General features: G+C 49.1%; 1 protein-coding gene across 10 annotated transcripts in view; it reads right to left on the minus strand.

The window, feature by feature from the left end:
* Window positions 1-20,626: 20,626 nt before the first annotated feature.
* The window catches only part of LOC121875626 (COMM domain-containing protein 7-like), a 37,901-nt gene continuing 30,969 nt past the window's right edge, over window positions 20,627-27,558 (minus strand). For 9 of the 10 annotated variants that reach the window (XM_042380229.1, XM_042380222.1, XM_042380228.1 and 6 more), the window contains 2 exons: window positions 26,462-26,549; window positions 23,758-24,715 (listed from right to left, as the gene is read on the minus strand). In XM_042380229.1, the coding sequence (XP_042236163.1) occupies window positions 24,531-24,715; window positions 26,462-26,549 (273 nt within the window). In that variant the 3' untranslated portion in view covers window positions 23,758-24,530. Of the gene's footprint in view, window positions 21,160-23,757; window positions 24,716-26,461; window positions 26,550-27,558 lie in introns of those variants that run through there. The other variant, XM_042380224.1, reaches the window with a different exon arrangement.

Below are 27,558 nucleotides of genomic sequence, written 5' to 3' on the forward strand. Positions count from 1 at the left end.
ACTCCCACGTACCTCCTGACACTCCAGGTACACCTCTGACCTCAGGGTACACTCTGACAATCAGGCACACCTCTGACACTCCAGGCTTTCTCAACACTCCCAGGTACACCTCTGACACTCCCAGGTACACCTCTGACACTCCCAGACATTCCTCTGACCTCCCAGGTACACCTCTCTGACACTGCCTAGGTACTCCCTCACATTCGTGGTACCTCTGACACTCCCAGGAACACCTCTGACACTCCCAGGTACCTCTGCACTCCCAGGTACCGCTGACACTGCCAGGTACACCTCCGACACTCCCAGGAACACCTCCGACACTCCCAGGTACACTTCTCCACTCCAGGTACACCTCCGACACTCCCACGTACACCTCCTGACCTCCCAGGTACCTCTGACACTCGGGGTACACCTCTGACAATCCCAGGTACACCTCTGACACTACCAGGTACACCTCTGACCTCCTCCCAGGTACCTCTGACACTCCCAGGTCACACCTCTGACACTCCAGATATACCTCTGACACTCCCAGGTACACCTCTGACACTGCTAGGTACTCTACTGACATTCCGTGGTACACCTCTGACACTCCCATACACCTCTGACACTCCCAGGTACACCTCTACACTCCCAGGCACACCGCTGACACTGCCAGGTACCTCGACACTACTCTAAAGCACCTCCAACTCCAGGTACACTTCTCACACTCCCAGGTACACCTCCGACACTCCACGCACACCTCTAACCTCCAAGGTACACCTCTGACACTCCAGGGTACACCTCTGACAATCCCAGGTACCTCAGACACTCCCATGCCACCTCAGACACTCCAAGGCACACCTCTGATACTCCCAGGTACACCTCAGACACTCCCAGGTACACCTTGACAGTCCCATGTGCACCTCTGACACTCCCAAGCACCTCTGGACACTCAGGTACATCTCCACACTCCCAGGTACACCTCCGACACTCCCAGGTACACTTCTTACACTCCTGGTACCTCCGACACTCCCAGGTACCTCCTGACACTCCCAGGTACACCTCGACACTCTCAGGTACACCTCTGACACTTCCAGGTACACCTCTGACAATCCAGGGTACACCTCTGACACTCCCAGGCACACCTCTGACACTCCAGAGCACACCTCCGACACCCAAGTACACCTCTGACACTCCCAGGTACACCACTGACATTCCCTGAACACCTCTGACACTCCCAGGTACACCGCTGACACTGCCAGGTACATCTCCGACACTCCCACGAACACCTCCGACACTCGCAGGCACACATCTCACACTCCCCAGGCACACCTCTGACACTCCCCAGGTACACCTCTGACACCCAAGGCACACCCCAGACAACTCCGTGCACATCTCTCACACCTTTGGTACACCTCTGACACTCCCAGGTACACTCCTTTCTCACTCCTGGTTCTCCCCTGACAATGGCACACCTCCAGACACTCCCAGGTATTCCTCAGACACCCCAGGCACACCTCCGACACTCCCAGGCACACCTCAGACGCTCCTAGGTACACCTCCCTCACACTCCCCAGGCACACCTCCCTCACACTCCCAGGTACCCTGTGACACTCCCCTGGTACTTCTCTACACTCCCAGGTACACCCCACAGACACTCCAGGTCACACCCCAGACACTCCCAGGTACACCCCAGACACTCCCCAGGTACACTTCTCACACTCTGGTACACCTCTGACACCCCAGGTACACCTCTTTCTCTCCCTGGTTCTCCCTGACACCCCAGGTACACCTCAGACACTCAGGTACACCTCTGACACTCCCAGGTAGACCTTGACACTCCCAGGTAACCTCAGACGTCCCTAGGTGACACCTCTCACACTCCAGGCACCTCTCACACTCCCAGGCCACACCCTCTGACACCCCAGGTACACTGACACTGCTAGGCACACCCTGACACTCCATGCACACCCGACACTCCCAGGTGACACCTCTGCCACCCCAGGTATTCCACTGACACTCCCTGGTACACGCCTGACACTCCCAGGCATGACACCCCAGGCACACCTTACACTCCCAGGTACACCTCCGACACCCCAGGTACACCTCTGACACTTCCAGGTACACCTCTGACAACCAGGGTACACTCTGACACTCCCAGGTACACCCCTGACACTCCCCAGGCACCTCTGACACTCCCCAGGTATACCTCTGACACTCCCAGGTACACCTCTGACACTGCCAGGTACCCACTGACATTCCTGCACACCGCTGACACTGCCAGGTACACCTCAGACACCCCAGGTACACCTCAGACACTGCCAGGTACACCAGACACTCCCAGGTACACTCAATACCCAAGGTGCACCTCTGACACTCCCTAAGTGCACTCCTGACACTCCCAGGCACACCCCTGACACTCCCAGGTAACCTCAGACACTCCCCAGGCACACCGCTGACAGTCCCATGTACACCTCTGACACTCCCAAGTACACCTCTTACACTCCAGGTACATCTCCGACACTCCCATGCACACCTCCGACACTCCCAGGTACACTTACACCTGGTGCACTTCTGACACTCCCCAAGTGCACCTCTGACACTCCCAGGCACACCTCTGACACTCCCAGGTACACCTCAGACACCCCAGGTACACCGCTGACAGTCCCATGTACACCTCTGACACTCTCAAGTACACCTCTGAACACCCCAGGTACATCTCCGACACCCCAGGTACACCCGACACCCCAGGCACACCTTACACTCCCAGGTACACCTCCGACACTCCCAGGTACACCGCTGACAGTCCCATGTACACCTCTGACACTCCCAAGTACACCTCCCTGACACTCCCAGGTACATCTCCGACACCCCAGGCACTCCGACACTCCCCAGGTACACCCCCACACTCCCAGGTACACCTCCGACACTCCCCAGGTACACCCTGACACCAGGCACACCCCGACACTCTCAGGCACACCTCTGACACTCCCAGGTACACCTCTGATACTCCCCAAGTACACCCTGACACTCCCAGGTACACCCTCCGACACTCCCAGGTACACCTCCGACACCCCAGGTACACTCTTACACCCCAGGTACACCTCCGACACCCCAGGCACCACTGACACTCCAAGTACACCTCCACACTCCCAGGTACACCACTGACATTCTGGTACACCCTGACACTCCCAGGTACACCGCTGACACTGCCAGGTACATCTCCGACACTCCCACGAACACCTCCGACACTCCCAGGTGCCACATCTCCACCTCCCAGGTACACCTCCGACACTCCCAGGTACCTCTGGCCTCCAAGTACCTCTGACACTCCCAGGTACACCACTGACATTCCCTGGTACACCTCCGACCCTCCCAGGTACACCGCTGACACTGCCAGGTACATCTCTGACCTCCCACGAACACCTCCGACACTCAGGTACCACTTCTTACACTCCCAGGTACACCTCCGACACTCCCAGGTACACCTCTGACACTCCCAAGTACACCTCGGCCTCCCAGGTACACCACTGACATTCCTGGTACACCTCTGACACTCCCAGGTACCACTGACACTGCCAGGTACATCTCCGACACTCCCACGAACACCTCCGACACTCACAGGTACACATCTCACCTCCGTGCACACCTGTGCTCCAGTGCACCTCTGACACTCCAGGTACACCTCAGACTCCCAGGTACACTTCTCCCACTCTTTGGTACACCTCTGACCTCCCAGGTACACCTCTTTCCTCCCTGGTTCTCCCCTGACCTCCCAGGTACACCTCAGACACTCCCAGGTATTCCTCAGACACTCCCAGGTACACCTCTGATGCTCCCAGGTACACCTCAGACGCTCCTAGTACACCTCTCACCTCCCAGGTACCTCTCACACTCCCAGGTACTCCTGTGACACTCCTGGTACTTCTCTTACACTCCCAGGTTACCTCAGACACTCCCAGGTACACCTCAGACCTCCCAGGTACACCCAGACACTCCCAGGTACACTTCTCACACTCTTTGGTACACCTCTGACACTCCCAGGTACACATCATTCTCTCCTGGTTCTCCTGCCTTCCCAGGTTCACCTCAGAACCTCCCAGGTACACCTCTGACACTCCCAGGTACCTCTGACCTCCCAGGTACACCTCAGACGCTCCTAGGTACACCTCTCACCTCCAGGTACCTCTCTCACACTCCCAGGCACACCTCTGACACTCCCAGGTACACCGCTGACACTGCTAGGTACCTCTGACACTCCATGTACACCTCCGACACTCCCAGGTACCTCTGCCACTCCCAGGTTTTCCTGACCTCCTGGTACGCCTGACACTCGCAGGTACACCTCTGACACTCCCAGGTACACCTTTGACACTCCAGGTAACCTCAGACCTCCCAGGTACACCCAGACACTCCCAGGTACACTTCTCACACTCCCAGGTACCTCCGACACTCCCAGGTACACCTCTGCACTCCCAGGTACACCTCTGACACTCCCAGGTACAGCTCTGACACTCCCAAGTACACCTCTGACCTCCCAGGAACCTCCGACACTCCGAGGTACTCCACTGACACTCCCTGTTACACCCGTGACACTCCCGTACACCTCTGACCTCCCAGGTACCCCAGACACTCCCAGGTACACTTCTCCCACCTCCTAGGTACACCTATGACACTTCTAGGTGCTCCTCTGTCACTCCTGATACACCTCTAACACTCCCAGGTACCGCTGACACTCCCAGGTACACCGCTGACACTGCCAGGTACACCTCAGACACTGCCAGGTACACCTCTGACACTCCTGGTACACCTCTGACACTCCCAGGTACACCTCAGACGCTCTAGGTACACCTCTCACACTCCAGGTACACCTCTCACACTCCCAGGCACACCGCTGACACTGCTAGTTACACCTCCTGACACTCCATGTATACCTCCGACACTCCCAGGTACACCTCTGCCACTCCAGGTATTCCACTGACACTCCCTGGTACACGCCTGACACTCTCGAGTGCACCTCTGACCTCCCCGGTACACCTTTGACACTCCCAGGTACCTCAGACACTCAGGTACACCCCAGACACTCCCAGGTACACTTCTCCACCTCCCAGGTACACCTCCGACACTCCCAAGTACACCTCTGACACTCCCAGGTACACCCCTCACCTCCCAGGTACACCTCCTGACACTCCCAGGTACACCTCTGACAATCCCAGGTACACCTCCTGGCCTCCCAGGTACACCTCTGACACTCCCAGGTTTACCTCTGACACTCAAGGTACACCTCTCATACTGCAGGTACTCCCTGACAGTCCCCTTGTACCTCTGACACTCCCAGGTACACGTCCGACCTCCCAGGTACACCTCTGCACTCCCAGGTACACCTCCGACACTCCCAGGTACACCTCTGACACTCCCAGGCCTCCTGACCTCCCAGGTACACCTCTGAACACTCCCAGGTACACCTCTGACACTCCCAGGTACACCTCTAACACTCCCAGGTACTCCACTGACATTCCGTGGTACACCTCTGACCTCCCAGGTACACCGCTGACACTGCCAGGTACACCTCCGACACTCCCAGGAACACCTCCGACACTGCCAGCTACTCCACTGTCATTCCTGGTACACCTCCGACACTCCCAAGTACACCTCTGACACTCCCAGGAACACCTCCGACACTCCCAGGTACACCTCTGACAATCCAGGGTACACCTCTGACACTTCCAGGTACACCTCTGACACTCCCAGGTACACCTCAGACACTCCCAGGTATACCTCTGACACTCCCAGGTACACCTCTGACACTGCCAGGTACTCCATGACATTACCTGGTACACCGCTGACAGTGCCATGTACACCTCAGACACTCCCAGGTACACCTCAGACACTGCCAGGTACACCTCAGACACTCCCAGGTACACTTCTCGCACTCCTAGGTACACCTATGACCTTCTAGGTACTCCTCTGCTCCCTCATACACCTAACACTCCCAGGTACACCGCTGACACTGCCAGGTACACCTCAGACACTGCCAGGTACACCTCAGACACTGCCAGGTACTGAGACACTGGTGTACCTCAGACACTCCAAGGTGCACCTCTGACACTTCAAGTGCACCTCTGACCCCCAGGCACACCTCTGACACTCCGAGGCACCTCCCTGGCCTCCCAGGTACTCCACTGACCTCCTGGTACCTGACCTCCCAGGTACACCTCTGACACTCCCAGGTACACCCAGACACTCAGGTGCATTCTCACACTCCTAGGTACACCTCTGACACTTCTAGGTACTCCTGTCCTCTGATACCTCTAACACTCCCAATTACACCGCTGACACTCCCAGGTACACCGCTGACACTGCCAGGTACACCTCAGACACTCTCAGGTACACTTCTCCTGCAGGTACCTCGACACTCCCAGGTACACCTCTGACACTCCCAGTACACCTCTGCCTCCCAGGTACCTCTGACCTCTCCAGGCACCTCTGACACTCCCAGGTGCCTCCTAACCTCCCAGGACTCCACTGACATTCCGTGGTACACCTCTGACACTCCCATGTACACCGCTGACACTGCCAGGTACACCTCCGACACTCCCAGGAACCCCTCCGACACTCCCAGGTACACTTCTCACTCCCAGGTACACCTCCGACACCTCCCACATACACCTCTGACACTCCAAGGTACACCTCCTGACACTCAGGGTACCTCTGACAATCCCAGGTACACCTCAGACACTCCATGTACCTCAGACACTCCAGGTGCACCTCGACACTCCCAAGTGCACCTCTGACACTCCAGGCACACCTCCTGACCTCCCAGGTACCTCAGACACTCCCAGGTACACCCTGATAGTCCCATGTACACCTCTGACACTCCCAAGTACCTCTGACTCCCAGGTACATCTCCGACACTCCCAGGTACACCCCGCCTCCAGGCACACCTGCGACACTCCCAGTGCACTTCTTACACTCCTGGTACACCTCCGACACTCCCAGGTACACCTCTGCTCCCAGGTACACTCGGACTCCTCAGGTACACCTCAGACCTCCAAGGTGCACCTCTGACACTCCAAGTGCACCTCTGTCACTGCCAGGTACTCACTGACATTCCTGGTACACCTCCGACACTCCCAGGTACCTCTGACCTCCCAGGTACCTCCGATACTCCCAGGTACACCTCTGACACTTCCAGGTACCTCTCTGACAATCCAGGGTACACCTCTGACCTCCAGGTACACCTCTGACACTCCAGGAACACCTCTGGCACTCCCAGGTATGCCTCTGACACTCCCATGTACACCTCCGACACTCCCAGGTAAACCTCTGACACTCCCAGGTCACCTCCGACACTCTCTGGTACACCTCTGACCTCCCAGGTACACCTCTGACACAGGTACACCTCTGATACTCCCAAGTACACTCTGACATCCAGGTACCTCCGACACTCCCAGGTACACCTCCGACACTCCCAGGTACACTTCTTACCTCCCAGGTACCTTCGACACTCCCAGGAACACCTCCTGACCTCCCAAGTACACCTCCGACACTCCTCAGGCACACCTCTGACACTCCAGGTACACCCCAGACACTCCCAGGTACACTTCTCACACTCCCAGGTACACCTCCGACCTCCCAGTACCTCCGACCTCCCAAGTACCACCTCTGCACTCCCAGGTACACCACTGACATTCCCTGGTACACCTCTGACACTCCAGGTACACCGCTGACACTGCCAGGTACATCTCCAACACTCCCAGGAACCTCCGCTCTCAGGTACTTCCTCACTCCAGGTACCTCTGACATCCCAGGTACACCTCGACCTCCCAGGGCACACCTCAGACACTCCCAGGTACACTTTCTCACACTCTTTGGTGAACCTCTGACACTCCCAGGTACACCTCTTTCACTCCCTGGTTCTCCCCTGACACTCCAGTACACCTCAGACACTCCCAGGTATTCCTCAGACCTCCCAGGTACACCTCCGCCTCCCAGGTACCTCAGACTCCTAGGTACACCTCTCACACTCCCAGGTATACCTCTCACACTTCCAGGTACTCTGTGACACTCCTGGTACTCTCTTACACCTCCCAGGTACACCTCAGACACCAGGTACCTCAGACACTCCCAAGTACACCCCAGACTCCCAGGTACACTTCTCACACTCTTTGGCACACCTCTGACCCCAGGTACCTCTTTCTCTCCTGGTTCTCCCCTGACACTCCCAGGCACCTCAGACACTCCCAGGTACCTCTGACACTCCCAGGTACACCTCTGACACTCCCAGGTACACCTCAGACGCTCTAGGTACACCTCTCACACTCAGGTACACCTCTCCTCCCAGGCATGGGGTCAGGTGGGGGGTGAAGGGGGGTGGTGAAGGGGCAGGTGGGAGTAGGTGGTGTGAAGGTCAGGTGAGAGGGAGCAGGTAGAGGGGGTGAAGGGGGAGTGAGTGGGGGGTGAAATGAGTGAAGGGAGTAGGTGGGGGGGTGAAGAGATGGAGTAGAGGGGTGGGGGAGTAGAGTAGAAGAGATGAAGGTGATAGAGAATTGAAGGGGAGTGGAAATAGAGGGTGAAGGGGGAGTGGAAGTAGAGGGTGAAGGGTAGATAGAGGGGGTGAGGGGGAGTAGATGAAGGGGTGAAGGGGTGAGTAGAGGGGTGGTCGTGATAGAATTGAAGGTAGGTAGAGTGTGAAGGGGAGTGGAGTAGAGGGGGGGTGAAAGAGTGGAGTGGGGAGTGAGGGAGTGGGTAGAGGTGGGGAGTGGAAGTAGAGGGGTGGTGAGTGGGGGTGAGAATGAGTGGGGGGTGAAGGGAGTGGAGTAGAGGGGGGTGAGGGGGAGTGGAGTAGAGGTGAAGGGGTGAGTGTGAGGGGTAGGTAGAGGGGGGGTGAGGGGAGTAGAGTGAAGGGGTGGAGTAGAGGGGGTGAAGAGGTAGAGTAGAGGTGAGATGGAAGTAGAGGGTGGGGGGTGAAGGGGGTGGAAATAGAGGGTGTGAGGGTAGAGAGGGGTGAAGGGAGCAGTGTGGGCCAGGAACCAGGTTAAAGGCAGTGGGGCCAGGGGGTCAGGTTAAGGCAGTGTGTGGGCCAGGGGTCAGGTTAAGGCAGTGTGTGTGGGGCCAGGGGTCAGGTTAAGGCAGTGTGTGGGGCCAGGGGAATCGGGATGAGGCGGTGTGTGGGCCAGGGGTCAGGTTGGAGCAGTGTGTTAGGCCAGGGGTCAGGTTAAGGCAGTGTGTGGGGCCAGGGGGTCAGGTTAAGAGCAGTGTGTGGGGCCCAGGGGAATGGGTTAGGCAGTGTGTGTGGGGCCAGGAGATCAGGTTAAGGCAGTGTGTGTGGGGCCAGGGGGTCAGGATTAGGCAGTGTGTGGGGCCAGGGTCAGAGTTAAGGCAGTGTGGCTGGGGCCAGAAGTCAGGTGGAAGCAGTGTGCCAGGGCAGGGTCAGGTTAAGGCAGTGTGTGGGGCCAGGGGGTCAGGTTAAAACAGAATGTGTGGGGCCAGGGGGTCAGGTGGAGCATTGTGTGGGGCCCAGGGGTCCAGAACCCAAGCAGTGTGTGGGGCCAGGGAACCAAGTTAAGAGCAGTGTGTGGGGCCGAAGGTCAGGAAGAGCAGTGTGTGGGGCCAGGGGGGTCAGGATTAAGAGCAGTCAATAATGTGGGGCCAGGGGGAGTCAGGTTAAGAGCAGTGTGTGGGGCCGAGAGATCAGAGTTAAGGCAGTGTGTGTGGGGCCAGGGGTCAGGATTAAGGCAGTGTGTGGGGCCAGGGGGTCAGGATTAAGGCAGTGTGTGGGGCCAGGGGTCAGGTTAAGGCAGTGTGTGTGTGGGGCCAGGGGTCCAGGTTAAGGCAGTGTGTGTGGAATGAGGGTCAGGTTAAGGCAGTGTGTGGGGCCAGGGTCAGGTTAAGGCAGTGTGTGGGGCCCACCCCCGAGAGGGATCAAAGACGATTAATGTTAGGGGCCGAAGAGGTCGAGTTAAGGCAGTGTGTGGGGCCAGGGGGTCAGGTTAAAACAGTGTGGGAAGCAAGTGATATTAATGTTTGGCTCAACCAACACTGGGCGGTGAGGTAACGAATGCCTTGACCCTTGTACACACACACACACACACACACACATGGTGGGGGTAACAGTACGCTGACCCTTGTACACACACACACACACACACACACACACACACACACACACACACACACACACACACACACAGCTCACGCTGTATAAACAAAAAATATAGCCGTCGGTTTCGTAACATAATCTTGCATCACAACAAACTATTTATCAGCCGTGTTCAGGCGCTTGTCTCTCGAAGCCGGACACAAATAAGTGAACCTTGTTCAGCCGGTGTGGGACCAAACTTCTGTGGATCCTCTCACATAGGCCTCAAAGAACATGACAGAGTTGATGCCCCCTCTCGCCAAACTCGTGTCAACAAAGACACTGTTGAATACAATCTGGGTCTGTCAAGCGAACCATAAACTATATTAGAAAGGGCTTTATTGATGAATTTGTGCGTGAACAAGTGCAAACAGACATTATACTTGACCGATCCATTGTTTACCATGATGAGATGTATCAGAAGTGAAACATGTGTATGTGGAGTAAGTAACAAGATCACGAGATTACAAGATGTTGCCTTCGCTAGATTAGGTTAGGATATAGGCCTGCCTTTGGCAGTATGTTTCCTCAAGCAGGTGTAAACAAACTAAATGTAAAAATTAATGGCCAGACATGTAGCACACACACTTGAGCTACCGATCTCGACTGTGTGAAGATAAAGACAGCACAGGGACAGGTCCAAGCACTGTGTGTGAAATGGCACAACACTTCATCTCTAATGGCAAGATAGCCGACATAATAAATTGATCCACTTGCACTTAGCAACTATATCAGTTCTCGTGTACAGAAACCAAATACACAATAAGCTGAATAACTCTCACGTAAAATGAATAACAATTGAGGCCAGACATACCGCCTCACACGCCTGTACCACGCAGTTGTAAATAGTTACCCTTTATGTAGAACTAAACAAATAATGCAATTAAAATACTGTGTAACATTCAGTGAAAAAATAATATCCTGACAACGGGGTTAATTATATGACCCCATGTAAACTCTACTCTGTAATCCTTTTACGCTACCGCTCACAGGATGAGTGCGAAGTGCACAATAAAGTACACTGTAAGCAACAAAAATAAACCCTCACCCCTCTACCTACCCCTCTACCTACCCCCCCACCACCTCCCCTAGCCCTTCACACCCCTCTACCTACCCCTTCACCCCTCTGCCTACCCCTTCACCCCTCTACCTACCCTTCACCCCCTCTACCTACCCCTCACCTACCCCTTCACCCCCTCTACCCACCCCCCCCTACCCACCCCTTCACCCCCTACCTACCCACCACCCCTCACCACCCTTCACCCCCCCACCCCCCACCCCCCACCCCCACCCCCACCACCCCCCCCACCACCCCCACCCCCCCACCACCCCACCCCACCACCCCCACCCCCCTCTACCTACCCCCTAACCCCTCTACCCCCCTCACCCCCTCACCTCCCCCTCCACTCCTACCTACCCCTTCACCCCTCCCCACCCTACCCCCACCCCCACCTACCTACCCCCCCCACCCCTCTACCCCCCCACCCCCCCTTCACACCTCTACCCACCCCCTCCCCCTACTTCACCTGCCCCTTCACCCTCTACCTACCCCTCACCCCTTACTACCCCTCACCCCTCCACCCCCCCACCCCCCTCTACCTACCCCTCTCCCCCTCCCCACCTCTCCCTGCCCCTCACCCTACCCCCACCCCTACCTACCCCTCACCCCCTCTACCTACCCCTTCACCCCCCTACCCCACACCCCTCCCCTGCCCCTTCACCCCTCTACCTACCCCTCACCCCTCTACCTACCCCTTCACCCCTCTACCTACCCCCACCCCTCACCTACCCCTTCACCCCCTCTACCTACCCCTTCACCCCCTCTACCTACCCCTTCACCCACCCCTCCACCCCTCTACCCCTGCCCCTTCACCCCCTCTACCTGCCCCCCCACCCCTCCACCCCCTCACCCCTCTACCTCCCTCCCCCTCTACCTACCCCTCCCTCTCCTCCCTTCACCCCCTCTACCACCTTCACCTACCCCTTCACCCCCACCCCACTCTACCTACCCCTTCACCCCCTCTGCCCCCACCACCCCTCACCCCTCTACCTACCCCTACCCACCCCCCCCACCTACCCCTCACCCCCTACCTACCCCTTCACCCCTCTACCTACCCCTCACCCCTCTACCTACCCCTCACCCCTCTACCCCCTCACCCCACCCCCCTTCCCCCTCCTACCCCTTCACCCCCCACCCCTCTACCTACCCCTTCACCCCTCCCCCCCACCTACCCCTTCACCCCCTCTACCACCCCTCACCCTCTACCTACCCCTTCACCCCCTCTACCTACCCTTCACCCTCTACCTACCCCCTCACCCCCTCTACCTACCCTTCACCCCTCTACCTACCCTCCACCTACCCCTCACCCCCCACCTACCCTTCACCCCTACCACCCCCTCACCCTCTACCCTTCACCCCTCTACCTACCCTTCACCCCCTCTACCCTACCCCTTCACCCCCTCTACCTACCCCCTCCCCCTCTACCTACCCCCTCACCCCTCTACCTACCCCTTCACCCCCTACCCCTTCACCCCCTCTACCTACCCCTTCACCCCTCTACCCTACCCCACTCACCCCCTCTACCCCTACCCCTTCACCCCCTCTACCTACCCCCTCCCCACCCCCTCTACCCCTTCACCCCTCTACCTACCCCTTCACCCCTCTTTCACCCCCTCACCCCCTCTACCTACCCCTTCACCCCTCTACCCTACCCCTTCACCTACCCCTTCACCCCCTCTACCTACCCCTTCACCCCCCTCCTACCCCCCTTCACCTACCCCACTCACCCTCTACCTCCCTCACCCACCCCTTCACCTACCCTTCACCCCCTCACCTACCCCTCACCCCTACCCCTCACCCCTCTACCTACCCCTCACCCCCACCCCCTCCCCACCCCCTCACCTACCCCTTCACCTACCCCTTCACCCCCTCTACCTACCCCACCCCCTACCTACCCCTTCACCCCTCTACCTACCCCTTCACCCCCCTCTACCTACCCTTCACCCCCTCTACCCACCTTCACCCCCTCCTACCCCTCACCCCTCTACCTACCTTCACCTACCCCTTCACCCCTCTACCTACCCTTCACCTACCCCTTCACCTACCCCTTCACCCCTCTACCTACCCCTTCACCCCCTCTACCTACCCCTTCACCCCTCTACCTACCCCTCCCACACCCCCCTCCCACCTACCCCTTCACCCCCTCTACCTACCCCTCACCCCCTCCTACCCTACCCTTCACCCCTCTACACCCTTCACCCCCCCCTTCACCCCCTCTACCACCTTCACCCCTCTACTGCCCTTCACCTACCCTTCACCCCTCTACCTTCCCTCTCCACCCCCTCTACCTACCCCTTCACCTACCCCTTCACCCCTCTACCTACCCCTTCACCTACCCCCCTCACCCCTCTACCCCTACCCCTCACCCCCTCTACCCACCCCTCACCCCTCTACCTACCCCTTCACTACCCCTTCACCCCCTCTACCTACCCCACCCACCCTCTACCTACCCCTTCACCTCCACCTAACCTTCACCCCCTCTACCTACCCCTTCACCCCTCCCCTACCTACCCCTTACACCCTCCCCTACCCCCCTTCACCCCCTACCCCTTCACCCCTCACCTACCCCTTACCCCCTCTACCTACCCCTTCACCCCTCTACCTACCCCTTCACCCCCTACCCCTTCACCCCCTACCCCTTCACCCCCCTACCCTACCCCTTCACCTACCCCTTCACCCCCTCTACCTACCCCTTCACCCCTCCACCTACCCCTCCACCCACCCCTTCACCCCCTCTACCCCTTACCCCTCTACCTACCCCTTCACCCACCCCTTCACCCCTTCACCTACCCCTTACCTACCCCTTCACCCCTCTACCTACCCCTTCACCCCTCTACCTACCCCTTCACCCCTCTACCTACCCTTCACCTACCCCTTCACCTCTACCTACCCCTTCACCTACCCCTTCACCTACCCCTTCACCCCTCTACCTACCCCTTCACCTACCCCTTCACCCCTCTACTACCCCTTCACCTACCCCTCTAGCCCTCTAGCCCCTCGTCACCGCCTTTGTTAGTGTTGTTTCTGGCTGACACAAACGGCCCCACATCACCAGTCGACGTGTTTAGCAGAGCTCTTTAACATCGCCTCCGTCCTCCTCTCCATAGCTACAGTGGTTAAGATACGGTGATATACACTTGGAACTGTACACTGTATAATAAATCTTCTCAATAAATACAGAACAGACAGTTGGGTTTGGCTACTAAAACCCTAAATACTTTAACATGTTCCAGCCCGGGCGCTGGTGGTAAGCGAGATGTCCGCGGTTCGATTCCCGGGCCGGTGGAAGTTGTTTGGACATACTTCCTAGCCCCCATTAGTCCCTGTTCACCTAGCAGTAAAGTAGGTACCTGGTGTAAGTCGAAAGTTGCGAATTCGTATTCAGGGACAAGTTGTTGGAGCTTCCAATAACTTGAGGACATAAACCACTGACTCTTCAGGCTTCTACGCCCTTAACTCATGAGACATAAAGGCAAGCATGAACTTAGCATGCTTCCCTGTTGGGCACTGTAAACGCTTCTGCGCTTCACCTTACACAAGGATGTAGGGGAGTGCCCAATAAAAAAAAAAAACGTTCCAGCCCCATTAACCCGGCAAGAATCAACGGTTAAAGGGCCAGTTCAGACTTGTTGACTCTAGTGGTAGGCTGTGTTGTTGGGGATAACCACCTGAAGATTAGACACCCTAGTTTATTTCACCTGTATGTAAACTACCCCTATGTTATCAAGGGGGCTAAGTTAGGTTAGCGTTGGTTAGGTTAGTGTTTGTTGGATTGGGTTAGGTTAGTGTTAGGTGTAATTTATAGCATGCTCACCTCACAAGTGAGTGGACCCGGGTTCGATCCCGGGGCAGGGTGAAACTATAGGAAAGTTTCTTTACACCATTTGCCTCTGTCTACCCAGCAGTAATTGGGAACCTGGATGTTAATCGATTTATGGATCGTGTTTCGGGGTAATGGTTAGCCAGTGTAGTTGGCGAGTTGTCCGGTCTTCTCGGACTATTCTTTGACACTGGGTCATGCAGCTCGTTAACTTAGGGTGTGGTTGTTGTGTTGACGACAGCTTCTACACCTAAATCAAATTCACGCCTAGGTGGCCCTAGGGCCGGCCATCCGCGTTACACGAGGGACAACCATTATAGGTAGGTTACGTTAGGTTAGCGTTCTGTAGATTGGGTTAGGTTAGGGTGGATTCGCATTAGCGTGAGTCATGGTGACCTGACTGTCCCTGGTAGAGCGTGAGTCATGGTGGTCTGACTGTCCCTGGTGGAGTGTGAGTCATGGTGACCTGACTGTCCCTGGTGGAGCGTGAGTGGAGCGTGCTTTATTGGGCTAATGAAATATATATATATATATATATATATATATATATATATATATATATATATATATATATATATATATATATATATATATATATATATATATATATATATATATATATATATATATATACATCATTTTTAGTCCATATAACACGCGGACTTTGAACATATAATCAACGACCTCACCAGCAAGGAATCTAACCCTCGACCTACTGGGTGTGACTAGGGAACGCTTACCGGCTAGGCCACAAGGACACTAAAAGCAGTTCTAGACTCTGTTATATTTCACACAAAGCCTGTTCATCGAGCTGATGGCGCCGTGAACCTCATTGGGAAACTGCCCGTGCCTCTTATGTGGTGTCAGTAGCATTTTACCGAATCCAGCTGGTATGAAACGCGAGGTACATATATATACTTCATTTTTAGTCCATATAACACGCGGACTTTGAACATATAATCAACGACCTCACCAGCAAGGAATCGAACCCTCGACCTACTGGGTGTGACTAGGGAATGCTTACCGGCTAGGCCACAAGGACACTAAAAGCAGTTCTAGACTCTGTTATTGCACACCATGAGTCCCAGGCCTCAAATACTAACACGTCATAATGTGCACTATGTGCAGTGAGTAATTTACACTGCAGTTCTTACTTACACTTCGTTTAATATTGGGTTACTGTATTTTACGTATATTGTGTGATCTAAAGGTAATGCTACTTTTCCTTGATCTCTACACATGTACAGTACAGTACAGTACAATACAGTACAGTACAGTACAGTACAGTACAATACAGTTTTACCCCGCCTAACGCGGTTTCACTTAACGCGTTTTCGCATATACGCGGTGCCTTGCCAAAGCTGAACTTTCACTTAACGCGGATTTTTTCCACATATACGCGGTGAGTGTCCGAGACGCTATTTTTAGATTTGCCCCACCCGCCACCCTGCCTGACTGCCTGTTTTAGCTCATAAAATTCATACAAATTACCAGGCCAGAATATAATTTACATTGCTGGAATTCTTATAATTTGGTGATCATTTTGAATATAAACATCATATATTTTGCTTTAAACTTACAATTTTTAGATAAAAATTTTTCTCTAGGTAACTATGGTATCTTTTGTGCAAAATATATGACATTTATATTCAAAATATTCCTGGTCTTACAAGGAATCCAGCAATGTCAATTATATTATCCTAACTTTAGTTTGAGGTATTATTTATTAAAATTTAGTGGTTATCCCACACATCTCCTTGGGACGGTTGGTGGGGGGTGGGGGGGAGGGAGGGACCAACCGACCATCTGTTACCCTGTGAAGAATTATTATTTTTTTTTATTAACTGAAGATATTTGTTTTAGCTCATAAAATTCATACAAATTACCCGGTCAGAATATAATTTACATTGCTGGAATTCTTATAATTTGGTGATCATTTTGAATATAAACATCATATATTTTGCTTTAAACTTACAATTTTTAGATAAAAATTTTTCTCTAGGTAACTATGGTATCTTTTGCAAAAATATATGACATTTATATTCAAAATATTCCTGGTCTTACAAGGAATCCAGCAATGTCAATTATATTATCCTAACTTTAATCTGAGGTATTATTTAATACTAAATGTTAAAAACTCTGGAAGGGAGGATTGGTGGGGGGTGGGGGGGAGGGTTGGGACTGACCGCGCGGTTGGAAGAGGGGGGGAGGCAAGGTGGGGTACTTTGATTGACAGATAGTGTCGTGAAGATTATTTTTTTTTTTATTAACTGAAGATATTTGTTTTAGCTCATAAAATTCATACAAATTACCCGGTCAGAATATAATTTACATTGCTGGAATTCTTATAATTTGGTGATCATTTTGAATATAAACATCATATATTTTGCTTTAAACTTACAATTTTTAGATAAAAATTTTTCTCTAGGTAACTATGTTATCTTTTGTGCAAAATATATGACATTTATATTCAAAATATTCCTGGTCTTACAAGGAATCCAGCAATGTCAATTATATTTTCCTAACTTTAGTTTGAGGTTATCCCACACATCTCCTTGGGACGGTTGGTGGGGGGTGGGGGGGGGGAGGGAGGGACCGACCGACCATCTGTTAGCCGGCTGTGTAGTGTGAGAGGGGGAGGGAGTTGAGTCCATTATTTGAATGGACATTAACTTGGCGACTGTATTTCTCTATTTCTCTTAAGTATTAATTGTGTGCATGTACCATCATAAAATTAAGATGTTATTTTTACTACAACATAGGTATGTGCCTTCAAAAAGTGGAGTTTGGGGGTCGGGCCGGTTTCTATTGGAATTAATCCCATATGTTCTGTTGTTCACTTAACGCGGGACCCTCTGGGTTCAATTGACCGCGTTAAGTGGGGTACAACTGTACAGTCAATCATAATAACACAAGTTGTAGGTTTAATAATATCATCAGTGTTTTCTTAATATCATTTGTGATGTAGAGAATTTTTGCTTGGAAATTAAATTACATTGATATAACCATATTATATATTTCCCCATAATTCTCTGTGGTGCAGTGAATGGCAGTGTTTAACTGAAAATTATGGTCTAGACGGTTCATTGTGGTCTACTTGCAGGCCACAGAAATCAAGGGTTTAATGTACTGTATATACATTATCAAGATGTAAGGTTTATGAGTGCCCTGTAGCCTTCTAGCAAGGCTGGAGACACTCACCATTAAGGATTTGTCCCTGGACTGTGTTGCCATGATCAGTGCTGGTGGTGGGGGCACTGAAGCTGGCTCTGTTGTAAGAGTCACAAGTGGCTGGAGGAAGTTTAGGAAACTGCTGCCTTTACTGACGACAACAAGACCTTCCCTCTGTATGTGGCTCGTGTGAGAGGTGTGATGTTGTATGGCAATGAAACATTGGCAGTTAAAGAGGATGACAAGTAAACAGAGTAAGTTGAAATGAGAATGATGAAGTAGAAATGCAATTTGTCATTGTTAGACAGGAGGCCATGGTAGGAACTACGCGGGCAGCTGGGTAATGATAATATGTATTGGTAAAGTTACATAGAGGCAGAATGAGATGCTTTGAGGATATGGAGAGAATGGAAGAAACCAACTGGTTCAAGAGGTGCACGAGTCTGAATGTGGTGGGGAGGAGAGCCAGTGAAAGACCAAGAATAACGTGGGGAGAGGTTGTGAGAAATAACATTACAGTTAAGAATCTAATGAGAGGTTACAAGAGACCACACAGTATGGAGAGCTGCCATTAAGTACTGTAATCACAGCTAGTACTGTACTGTGAATTAACCATAAAATGTAGTTGATGATGATGAAGGTTTATGAGTGACCACCTTGTATAGTCATGAATAAGAACATTTCAAAAGTGTAGATTAGGTTAGGTTAGGTTAGGTTAGCAATGCCACAAATAATATAATCATGAAAATCAAATGCAAAGACATTAAATCCTCTATGTAATAAGAAAGAAAGAATTAACCAGACCAGCTGTCCAACATGTCTGCTCACCTAACAAACCACCTAAAGCAGCAACTGATGGTAGACGGAGGTGATATGCCAGCAATCATTGTACCCACACACAAGGTCAAAGAGAACTGTCCTGGTATATAGACTCAATACACCTCCCTGGACTTAGAAACACTGGTAAATAACATCAACAAACAGTAAAAAGAAGACCCGGTAATAACCTTCAGGTGATGGCAGACAATACTCCCTGGTACATCATAACTGGCTCTTATCATTGGTCTGGTGAGCAAATGAACATAAAAAAAGTGAGACTGACCTGAAGCCATGATAGCCGGTAGTAGCCTCAGTGATCTGGAAGCTGCCTGACTACACTCTGCGCTCATCACATCTCTGACACAATAGGGGTAATAGTTACTGGTGGAGGAAAAGGTGAAGGGTATAGACAGATTAACCCTTTGAGGACGATTACTTAACCCTTTGAGGACGATTACTTAACCCTTTGAGGACGATTACTTAACCCTTTGAGGACGATTACTTAACCCTTTGAGGACGATTACTTAACCCTTTGAGGACGATTACTTAACCCTTTGAGGAGGAGTACTTAACTCTTTGAGGACGATTACTTAACCCTTTGATAATGCTGGTTTAACCCTTCAGGATTCAAAGGGGGTTAATAAACAAGCCATGGTTACATGACATGGGATATACTATAACTAATAGAAACCCTGCAGCAGTCATCTATTACAGGAGGTGCCTGCTGGAGGACTACTCTCAGAAACATAATACATATTCTGCACTAGCAAACTCCTATTTAGCATTTATTACATTACTGTTAGAGAATATGTGTTAATCTTCCACCTTATGATAACATTATTTACTCTGCCTCCAGGGGCTAGACCACAGCACCAAGATCACTTCGTATTTGAAAGAACCAAAATTTGTTGTAACAAGATAAAAATCCATTTCTCTCATTATTAAGAGATTAACTTTATCTACGTTAGTATACCACAACACACCCAAGTTAAATGTGTAATAAGTACGTATATACAGTACAGTACGGTGAGTATGTAGTATAGTATAGTCAATAATGCCTTTATGTTCCTTCACTCCCAACATCATCTAGGAGTCATATTCTTATATAACATTTAATTATTATTCTTTTGGCTAAGTTAAGGTAAGTGAGATGATTCAACTTAACATGATGATAGACAACATAAGGCATTGGTCCATCCTGTGTATCAAAGTTTCCATCAAGATGTTACTGTACAGGTCCTTGTTTCCTGTACTGACCACTACACAGAAAATATTCACTACAGGAGTTTGACTGTAATGATAGTTAAGAAATATTTAACAATTCATTGACAAACTGACGTGCTTGATCTGACATGAGTAGAGTTACCCTAATGGTGACTGTCACAAACTGCCTTAAATATGGTGAACGGATATAATCACAGAAATTTTTTTTTAAATATCACAGAAAAAGAGTCACAATTTTGACTAAGATAAAAATCATGGGAAAAATTACATTTAATTTAAATATCATAAACAATTAAACTAATGAAACAAAAAATATTTAAGTCAGTTATTAATGTACTGTGCATACAGTATGTGATAAAATCCATTTTATTCAATATCTTAAACAAAGTAAATAAGGTAATGAAACAAAATATTTGTTAAAATGAGTCATTTATTGAAAGTTGACATAATATCCAGGCATTACATGTACAGTATATTTAGTGTTTTACTCATTAACACAAATATTCCAGTCAACACCACAAAGAAACTGCCACAGTCTTGTGGTCATCCCGTCGAGCAACACACAAGTTGTGAAGGAGTTGTTGTAGCTGCACGTAGCGTCGACGAGGCGGGTTGCCATCAGCATCCTGCCGGATAATGCCGCTCGCTGTCGCTTCCTCGCGAGGTTCAACGACTCACTGTTCCGCCCTTCACACGTGTCTTTGGTACAAACATTGTCGTTCACGGTGGCGTCGGGCACGTTCCATAGGTGAGGGGCGAACACAGGTGGAACATGATGCATTCTCAAAGGAATCAGGGCATCACTGGGCATGGCTGCTGAATCAGTCAAAAGGAGCCACTAACATAGGTACAATCAAAGTAGTACATGAGCAACTCCTTGGGTCTTGTGGATGACAGTCTTGAGGTGCCTTCATCAATGTCTTTTAGGGGTAAACTGGGCAGCGTCTGTGCATGAGGTTTCACATTTTAAGAATCTTCCTTACAACAGACTTTCACCTCTATATAGTTCATCAGATGGAGGCTTCACATCCAACAGACCCTCGCTATAATGGATCTTCCTCTCCATAGTGTCCATTGTATAGAGGTTCTTCTCTACACAAATCATCTAATACTTGTACCCAAATCATTTCCTCCGGTAGGTTAATGACTGAGGCACAGTTACTTTGACTCAAACAAAAGCTTCACTATTTTTACTTGACTTATATCAGGAAATATACTGTACATGTCTCTTGTACAGGCCATTCATCCCTCCCCCACTAAACCTGAACCCTCAGATTCAGACTAGTGAACCCAAAACATTTATGGAGAAAATAATGTATAAGTCTACTACTACAGGTTCATGAGTCTGAATCTCAGGTTTCATGGGTCAAGGGGGGGGGGGGGAATGGACTCTGGTAGTTGACAGCACAGCACAGCACAGTACAGCACAGCAGTACAGCACAGCAGTACAGTACAGTACAGTACAGTACAGTACAGTACAGTACAGTACAGTACAGTACAGCACAGCACAACATAGTATAGTATAGTGTAGTATAATATAATATAGTATAGTATAGTATAGTATAGTATAGTATAGTATAGTATAGTATAGTATAGTATAGTATAGAGGATTTTCTTTAGTTTGGTACAAACAGATCACTTAAGGAAAACTCTCAGAACCACGGTGTAAAATGTACAGTATACAGGAACTGTATGTATAATAGTGACATATTCTTAATGAATGCAAGACAGGCATTGATGCCTTGTAGAAATCAAAATATATTTTTAAATACAGTATAGTCTGCATTTACGCAGATTTTGTTTACGCGTTTGGTCATTTACGCGGCACCTTGCCAGAATAAAAATTTTGAATTACAGTCAGTTCTGCTATAACGCGATAGTTGTGTTCTTGTAAAACATCGTGTTATAGAAATTCGCGTAATAGAAATAACAGGACTTATTGAGAAAATAGGGTTAGGTGCAGATTACTACTCGAAATCGAAAAAAATTTAGTAGTTAGCCTAACACAAAGGATAGCACAGTCGAAATAAATGTTACATTCATATCTAATAATGAAATCATACAGTAAATGTAACACTTTACCTTGAAAAAATATGAATATAACTTGATGGGGGAGAAGGGTGATTTTGAGGTTGATAACATTGAGCTTCTCTTCAAGGGTTATAGCCTTTCTTTTACGATCATCACCGGGAATACGATCACCAGAACGCTTCTTGGAGATATTCTTCTTCACCATATTCACAATTAATACCACAAAATTGGAGAAATAGTGAGCAAAAATTGCGTTACAGCAAACAAGCGTTCGCGTTATACAAATATCGTTCCTCTATTAATAAATCGTGTTAGAGCCAATTCGCGTTGTCAAAACACGCATTATAGCAGAACTCACTGTACGCGGTTCATTGCATCATTTACGCGGGAAGCGAAGCGGGCAGGGTGCACATCAGGTCGCTCTTACGTTATCGCTGATGTCATATGACGTATCGGACTGTGATTGGGCCACGCATCCTTACCACCCACGCATTCCCTCCGCCGCTCGCTGTGATTGGTCTAACGTAACATGACGTGCCCTGCCACCAGAGGGAAGAAGTCGCTGACCTCGCCGGGCCAGTCTCATTGTTCTCAGTTCGCGTATACAGTTCTCTCTTGTGCCAGCTATTCCCTTCACAATGGCTTCCGCTGGACCCCAACCACCCAAGAAAAACCTTGAATTACCTGGACCAAGCCATGGTTATGTGAAGGTTATCATCAAGCTGGGTGAGAAAATTAAGCTCATCCTTGACAAAGGCACAGTCAAGCATCGGTATGAAGTGTATAATAACTTTCAGTAGAAAATAATGGAGCCGTATGTCCAGGTATATGACGACAACATCAATGCTAGTCGTCAACGTAGTATTACGGACTTCCTCGCCCGCAACCCACCACAGCCACAGCCAGCCCAAGTCAGTGATAGTGACAGTGAGGATATAGACTTTGAGGGGTTTGTCTGGGAGGCCCTGCAAACCTCTGCGAGTAGTGAAAGTGATTCACCGGAGGGCAACTAATCTGCCCTCTGCCTCAGAACCAACTGCCATCCACGTGTGCCGACCCATCTCTTCTACTAACGTAAGTGTTAAACACCTTTATATTTGTAGTTTTTTATTTAGATATTATGTGTGTGTCAATACCATCATAAAATTATGATGTTATTTTTACTACAAGGTACAGTATTGTGTCGGAAAAAGTGGAGTTTGGGGGTCGGCCCAGTCTCTATTTCAATTAATCCCATATGTTCTGTTATTTCGTTTACGCGTTTCTCGTTTTACGCGGACCTCCACGGGTTCAATTGACTGCATCAATCCAGACTACACTGTAGTGTCTTCAATAATACAGATTTAATTTTAGTCTTCACAGTTTGAACTCAGGAAAGTCGAGGAGACTCAGTGTCCCTTAATGCATGCAGAAGTATAAGCCGCGTGCCGTCAATGGACACAGACGTAACCCTCCTATCAATAACATGCTAAAATGAACTTTAATGTGTTGGAGCATAAGGAATACAAGTCATTTTAGTCAAATTTAATAATTTTTTCCCTTAAGCATGAAGTGTTATGTTATACGGTGATATTATATTACCTAAGAGTTGTTGTTCCATAAGAGTGGCTGTTTAATAAGGTTTCTGTAAATGTAATGGGTACAAATGCATGCGCTTCAAAAACTGCATTCACTTGTCGAGCAGCTCGCCGTCAGCTGGACAAAACTGGTCCACATTATTATTTTTAATATTTCTAAATAACCCAACAGTTCATTTTCAGTTATAGTTTTTCCACTTGGGAAAGTTATTCAGTTTTCTGTTTTGCTTGAAATAATAATTGTATCATATAAATAAAAATATTGACTAATTATTTAAATGTTCAGCAATAAGATCATTGGCAACTTTACAGAAGGTCAACGTTGTGCATGATGCCTCGTCATTTTTTATAACTACTTTATTTCTAAATTACTGTAGAGCAACACTAAAAGCTTAATAATGTATTCTTTTGCCTTAAGTATTTTTGCACCCAATATTTAATGATTTATAATAGACACTGTACTTTGTCAGATGCCACTGATATAATTTAAGAAATTAAGTGTTTATAAAAGCTTGACAACCCCTACTTAGAGAAAGGCCAGATCCTACTTGATATTTGATTTGATAACTGATATATGTGGGTGTTCTGCATGGCTCATGAGTGCAACCACAGTATGCCACTGGTATATTACAAGTACAGTATACATATCTTATCCCTATACAGTACACATACTTACCATACATACACCTTTTCATGGCTTGGAGAAACTTATAAATAATTCATATATTCTAAACTAGCTTTGGCTTTCTCCAGTTGGTGCAAGAAGTCGTAGAACTTGTGCAGCGACATCTCCACATATCTGGGGACAAGATTCTCACTGGCTGTGCGGGAGATAAACTTCACTTGTACAAACGTTCGTCCTGCCTCCCCCTCAGAGCTGCTGCCAGCCACAACTGCCACAATTATGATATGATTTTTATTTGTTGCTCCTAAAAGATTGTGGTCTACAATATATTTACACTATAAACTGTGGTCTACAATTTGTCCAGTACAGTACCTGTACAGTGGTCCCTCGGTTAACGAGCACAATTCGTTCCAGAAGGTTGCTCGTTAACCGAAAAATTCGTTAACCGAAACCATTGTTTCAATGGGTTTTTGGGTAATTGGTTCCAGCTCACCGAAAATTACATACAAACGAAAAATAAATGTAGTAAAGTACACTTACTTTGAAGTGTGCATGTAGAAGGCTCCTGGTTGTTGTTGATGATGATGGGAATTAGAATGGGGGTGGAAGAGAAGTCACCCCATGCTGCCATTTCACCCATAAAATTCTAGTTCACTTGGTGTAATTCAAGATTATTTTCTTTAAATCAACACTGCACTGCGCTATATACTATCAATATGTAAAATATATTTCAAATGACCAATAATTTGACTGGAAACACAGAAAAAAGCATTTATGTTGAAGAGTCTCAAACAGGATGTTCCTTCCTCTGAACCTGTAAACAAACTGACGCCAAGCTTGGTGTGTTGAGTGGCTGTTAGGCGCGCAAACAACTAGTTTCCTGTACTTCAATTATGTTCAATAATTGTTAAAATGACTAAAAAATTGAATATAAAACTTTAAAATGATAGAATAGTACAACCTTCTTGATATTTACTAAAATGGTAATGAATTTAAGCCCTAGAACCGATTACTGTATTGGCGGACTAATACGACAGCTGGTGAGCAAGCGAAAACATGTTGAGGGGCGCTCGTAAGGAATTCGTTAATCGAGGGATTGCTCGTTAACAAAGTGAAGAATCTTATGGAAGGTAATTCGTTAACCAAAATTTCGTTAACCGAGGCGCTCGTTAACCGAGGGATCACTGTACTGTACTGTACTGTACTGTACTATCAACATTTTCTTAGTGATTTAGTATTCTTAAGGTTGGGTTAGGTTTGATTAATTGTGGTACAATAATTACATCCCTGGCGACAAAACAGCTTACCGTAAATTGCGGCGTATAAGTCAACATTTTAAGCTTGAAAAAATCTCTCCAATACCAGAGGTCGACTTATACGCCAAGTATGAAATGTGAAGCTGTACCACAGAGTGGTAAACAAGTGGAACAGCCTGCCTAACACTGCATCACTTAGCGTAACTCCCGTGGCCTGCCGCTAATATTTCCTACTGAAATTTATGTTTGGTAAACTTATTTAACTTAAGATTATAATAAAATAGCAAATTCCAGTATAATTAAACCAACACAACACCATACGCCATTTCCAACAGCTGATGCACAGTAAACAATGGATCAGAACGTCACTAAGCCCAGGCGGCCAGCCAGACAACCACCCGCTACTACAATATGGTGCCATCTGTCCAATATTATGATAGTGCTATAGATTGAGTTCACATACACTACAGAAATAATGAAAAAAACAGTACGGTTATATTTGTGGTGTTGTCAATAGTAAGAGACAGTTGAGACCCTACAATTGTGTTAAATGAGGCAGAAAGATAGATCAGCAGCCTGGGACTTGGTCACAATTTTCGTGATGCCATATGGCAGCAGGGTCTACCATTAGACAACACATTATGCTTCCAATATCTTCCCAGTACCTCCCTGTTTGGTAGCTGCATACCAGGTACCATAGCCAACATCTGCTTACTGCAAGTCGTCGAAATAAAACTAAAACTAATACTTCAACTCACCACCAAATTTCCACTGAAGGTCAACAAGTTGTTCTCTTGGGTTTTCAAGACATTTCCTCAAGGCGACCAGTTCTTGAAGATGATCATACTGAAACACAATTAGAAAATCAAGTTGTTATGGATAAGATTCCTGTACACACCTGATCAATCCCTTTACTTCTGATCTAGCCAGGAGGGGAGTGCTGGGGCGGCTGTGTTGTATCAACAACAAAATCGGGGTATTGTATTATGGAGAACATTTGGGATGGGTTACTGTAAGTTGGTCTGGTCTGGGATGGGCCAGTCTGGGATGGGCCGGTCTGGGATGGGCCGGTCTGGGATGGGCCGGTCTGGGATGGGCCGGTCTGGGATGAGTTAGAGTAAGATGCAGCAACAGTAAGTCACCCACACTGTACAGTACATAATAATAGGAATGGTTTACTCTCACTGGTATTTGATCTTTGTTGAGGTTTTATATTGAAGATGATGCAGTCAACCTAACCTAACCATTTACCATTTTATTCTCTCTGGTAAGATGCAAAAAAATACAAAAAAAGTAAGTAAAAATTTAACTTTGGAGTCTTTGTACTGTGTGTAAATTGAAACATGGGATTAAAAATTGGTTTTCATAAGTTTGGATTTTTTTGTAAACAAGAACTTGGTAAATTGGAGTGTGTGTGTGTCCTTAATGATGAGTGGCTCCAGCACATGGTTTAGCTGCACATACAGAAGGTGCAGCAACAACCTGTCACTTACCCCACTACACCTCTTGTGTACCCACCTACCACACTCACTGTACCCACCTTCCACACTCACACCTACCACACTCACTGTACCCACCTACCACACTCACTGTACCCACCTACCACACTCACTGTACCCAACTACCACACTCACTGTACCCACCTACCACACTCACTGTACCCACCTACCACACTCACTGTACCCACTGACAATTACCAAAGTTTCCATGACGATCTGATAGATAGGACTTATGTATACTTCACCAACAATGCCTCCACCAAAAAAAGGAGAAAACGTGGTCAGCATAATGGGAACAGGCAACAGCAGTGCTATAATGACCCTGAGCTGAAAAAACTCAGGGCTAGGGTCAGGAG

The sequence above is a fragment of the Homarus americanus genome, unplaced genomic scaffold (assembly GCF_018991925.1).
Source record: "Homarus americanus isolate GMGI-L3 unplaced genomic scaffold, GMGI_Hamer_2.0 scaffold22250, whole genome shotgun sequence".
NCBI classification, from domain to species: domain Eukaryota; kingdom Metazoa; phylum Arthropoda; class Malacostraca; order Decapoda; family Nephropidae; genus Homarus; species Homarus americanus.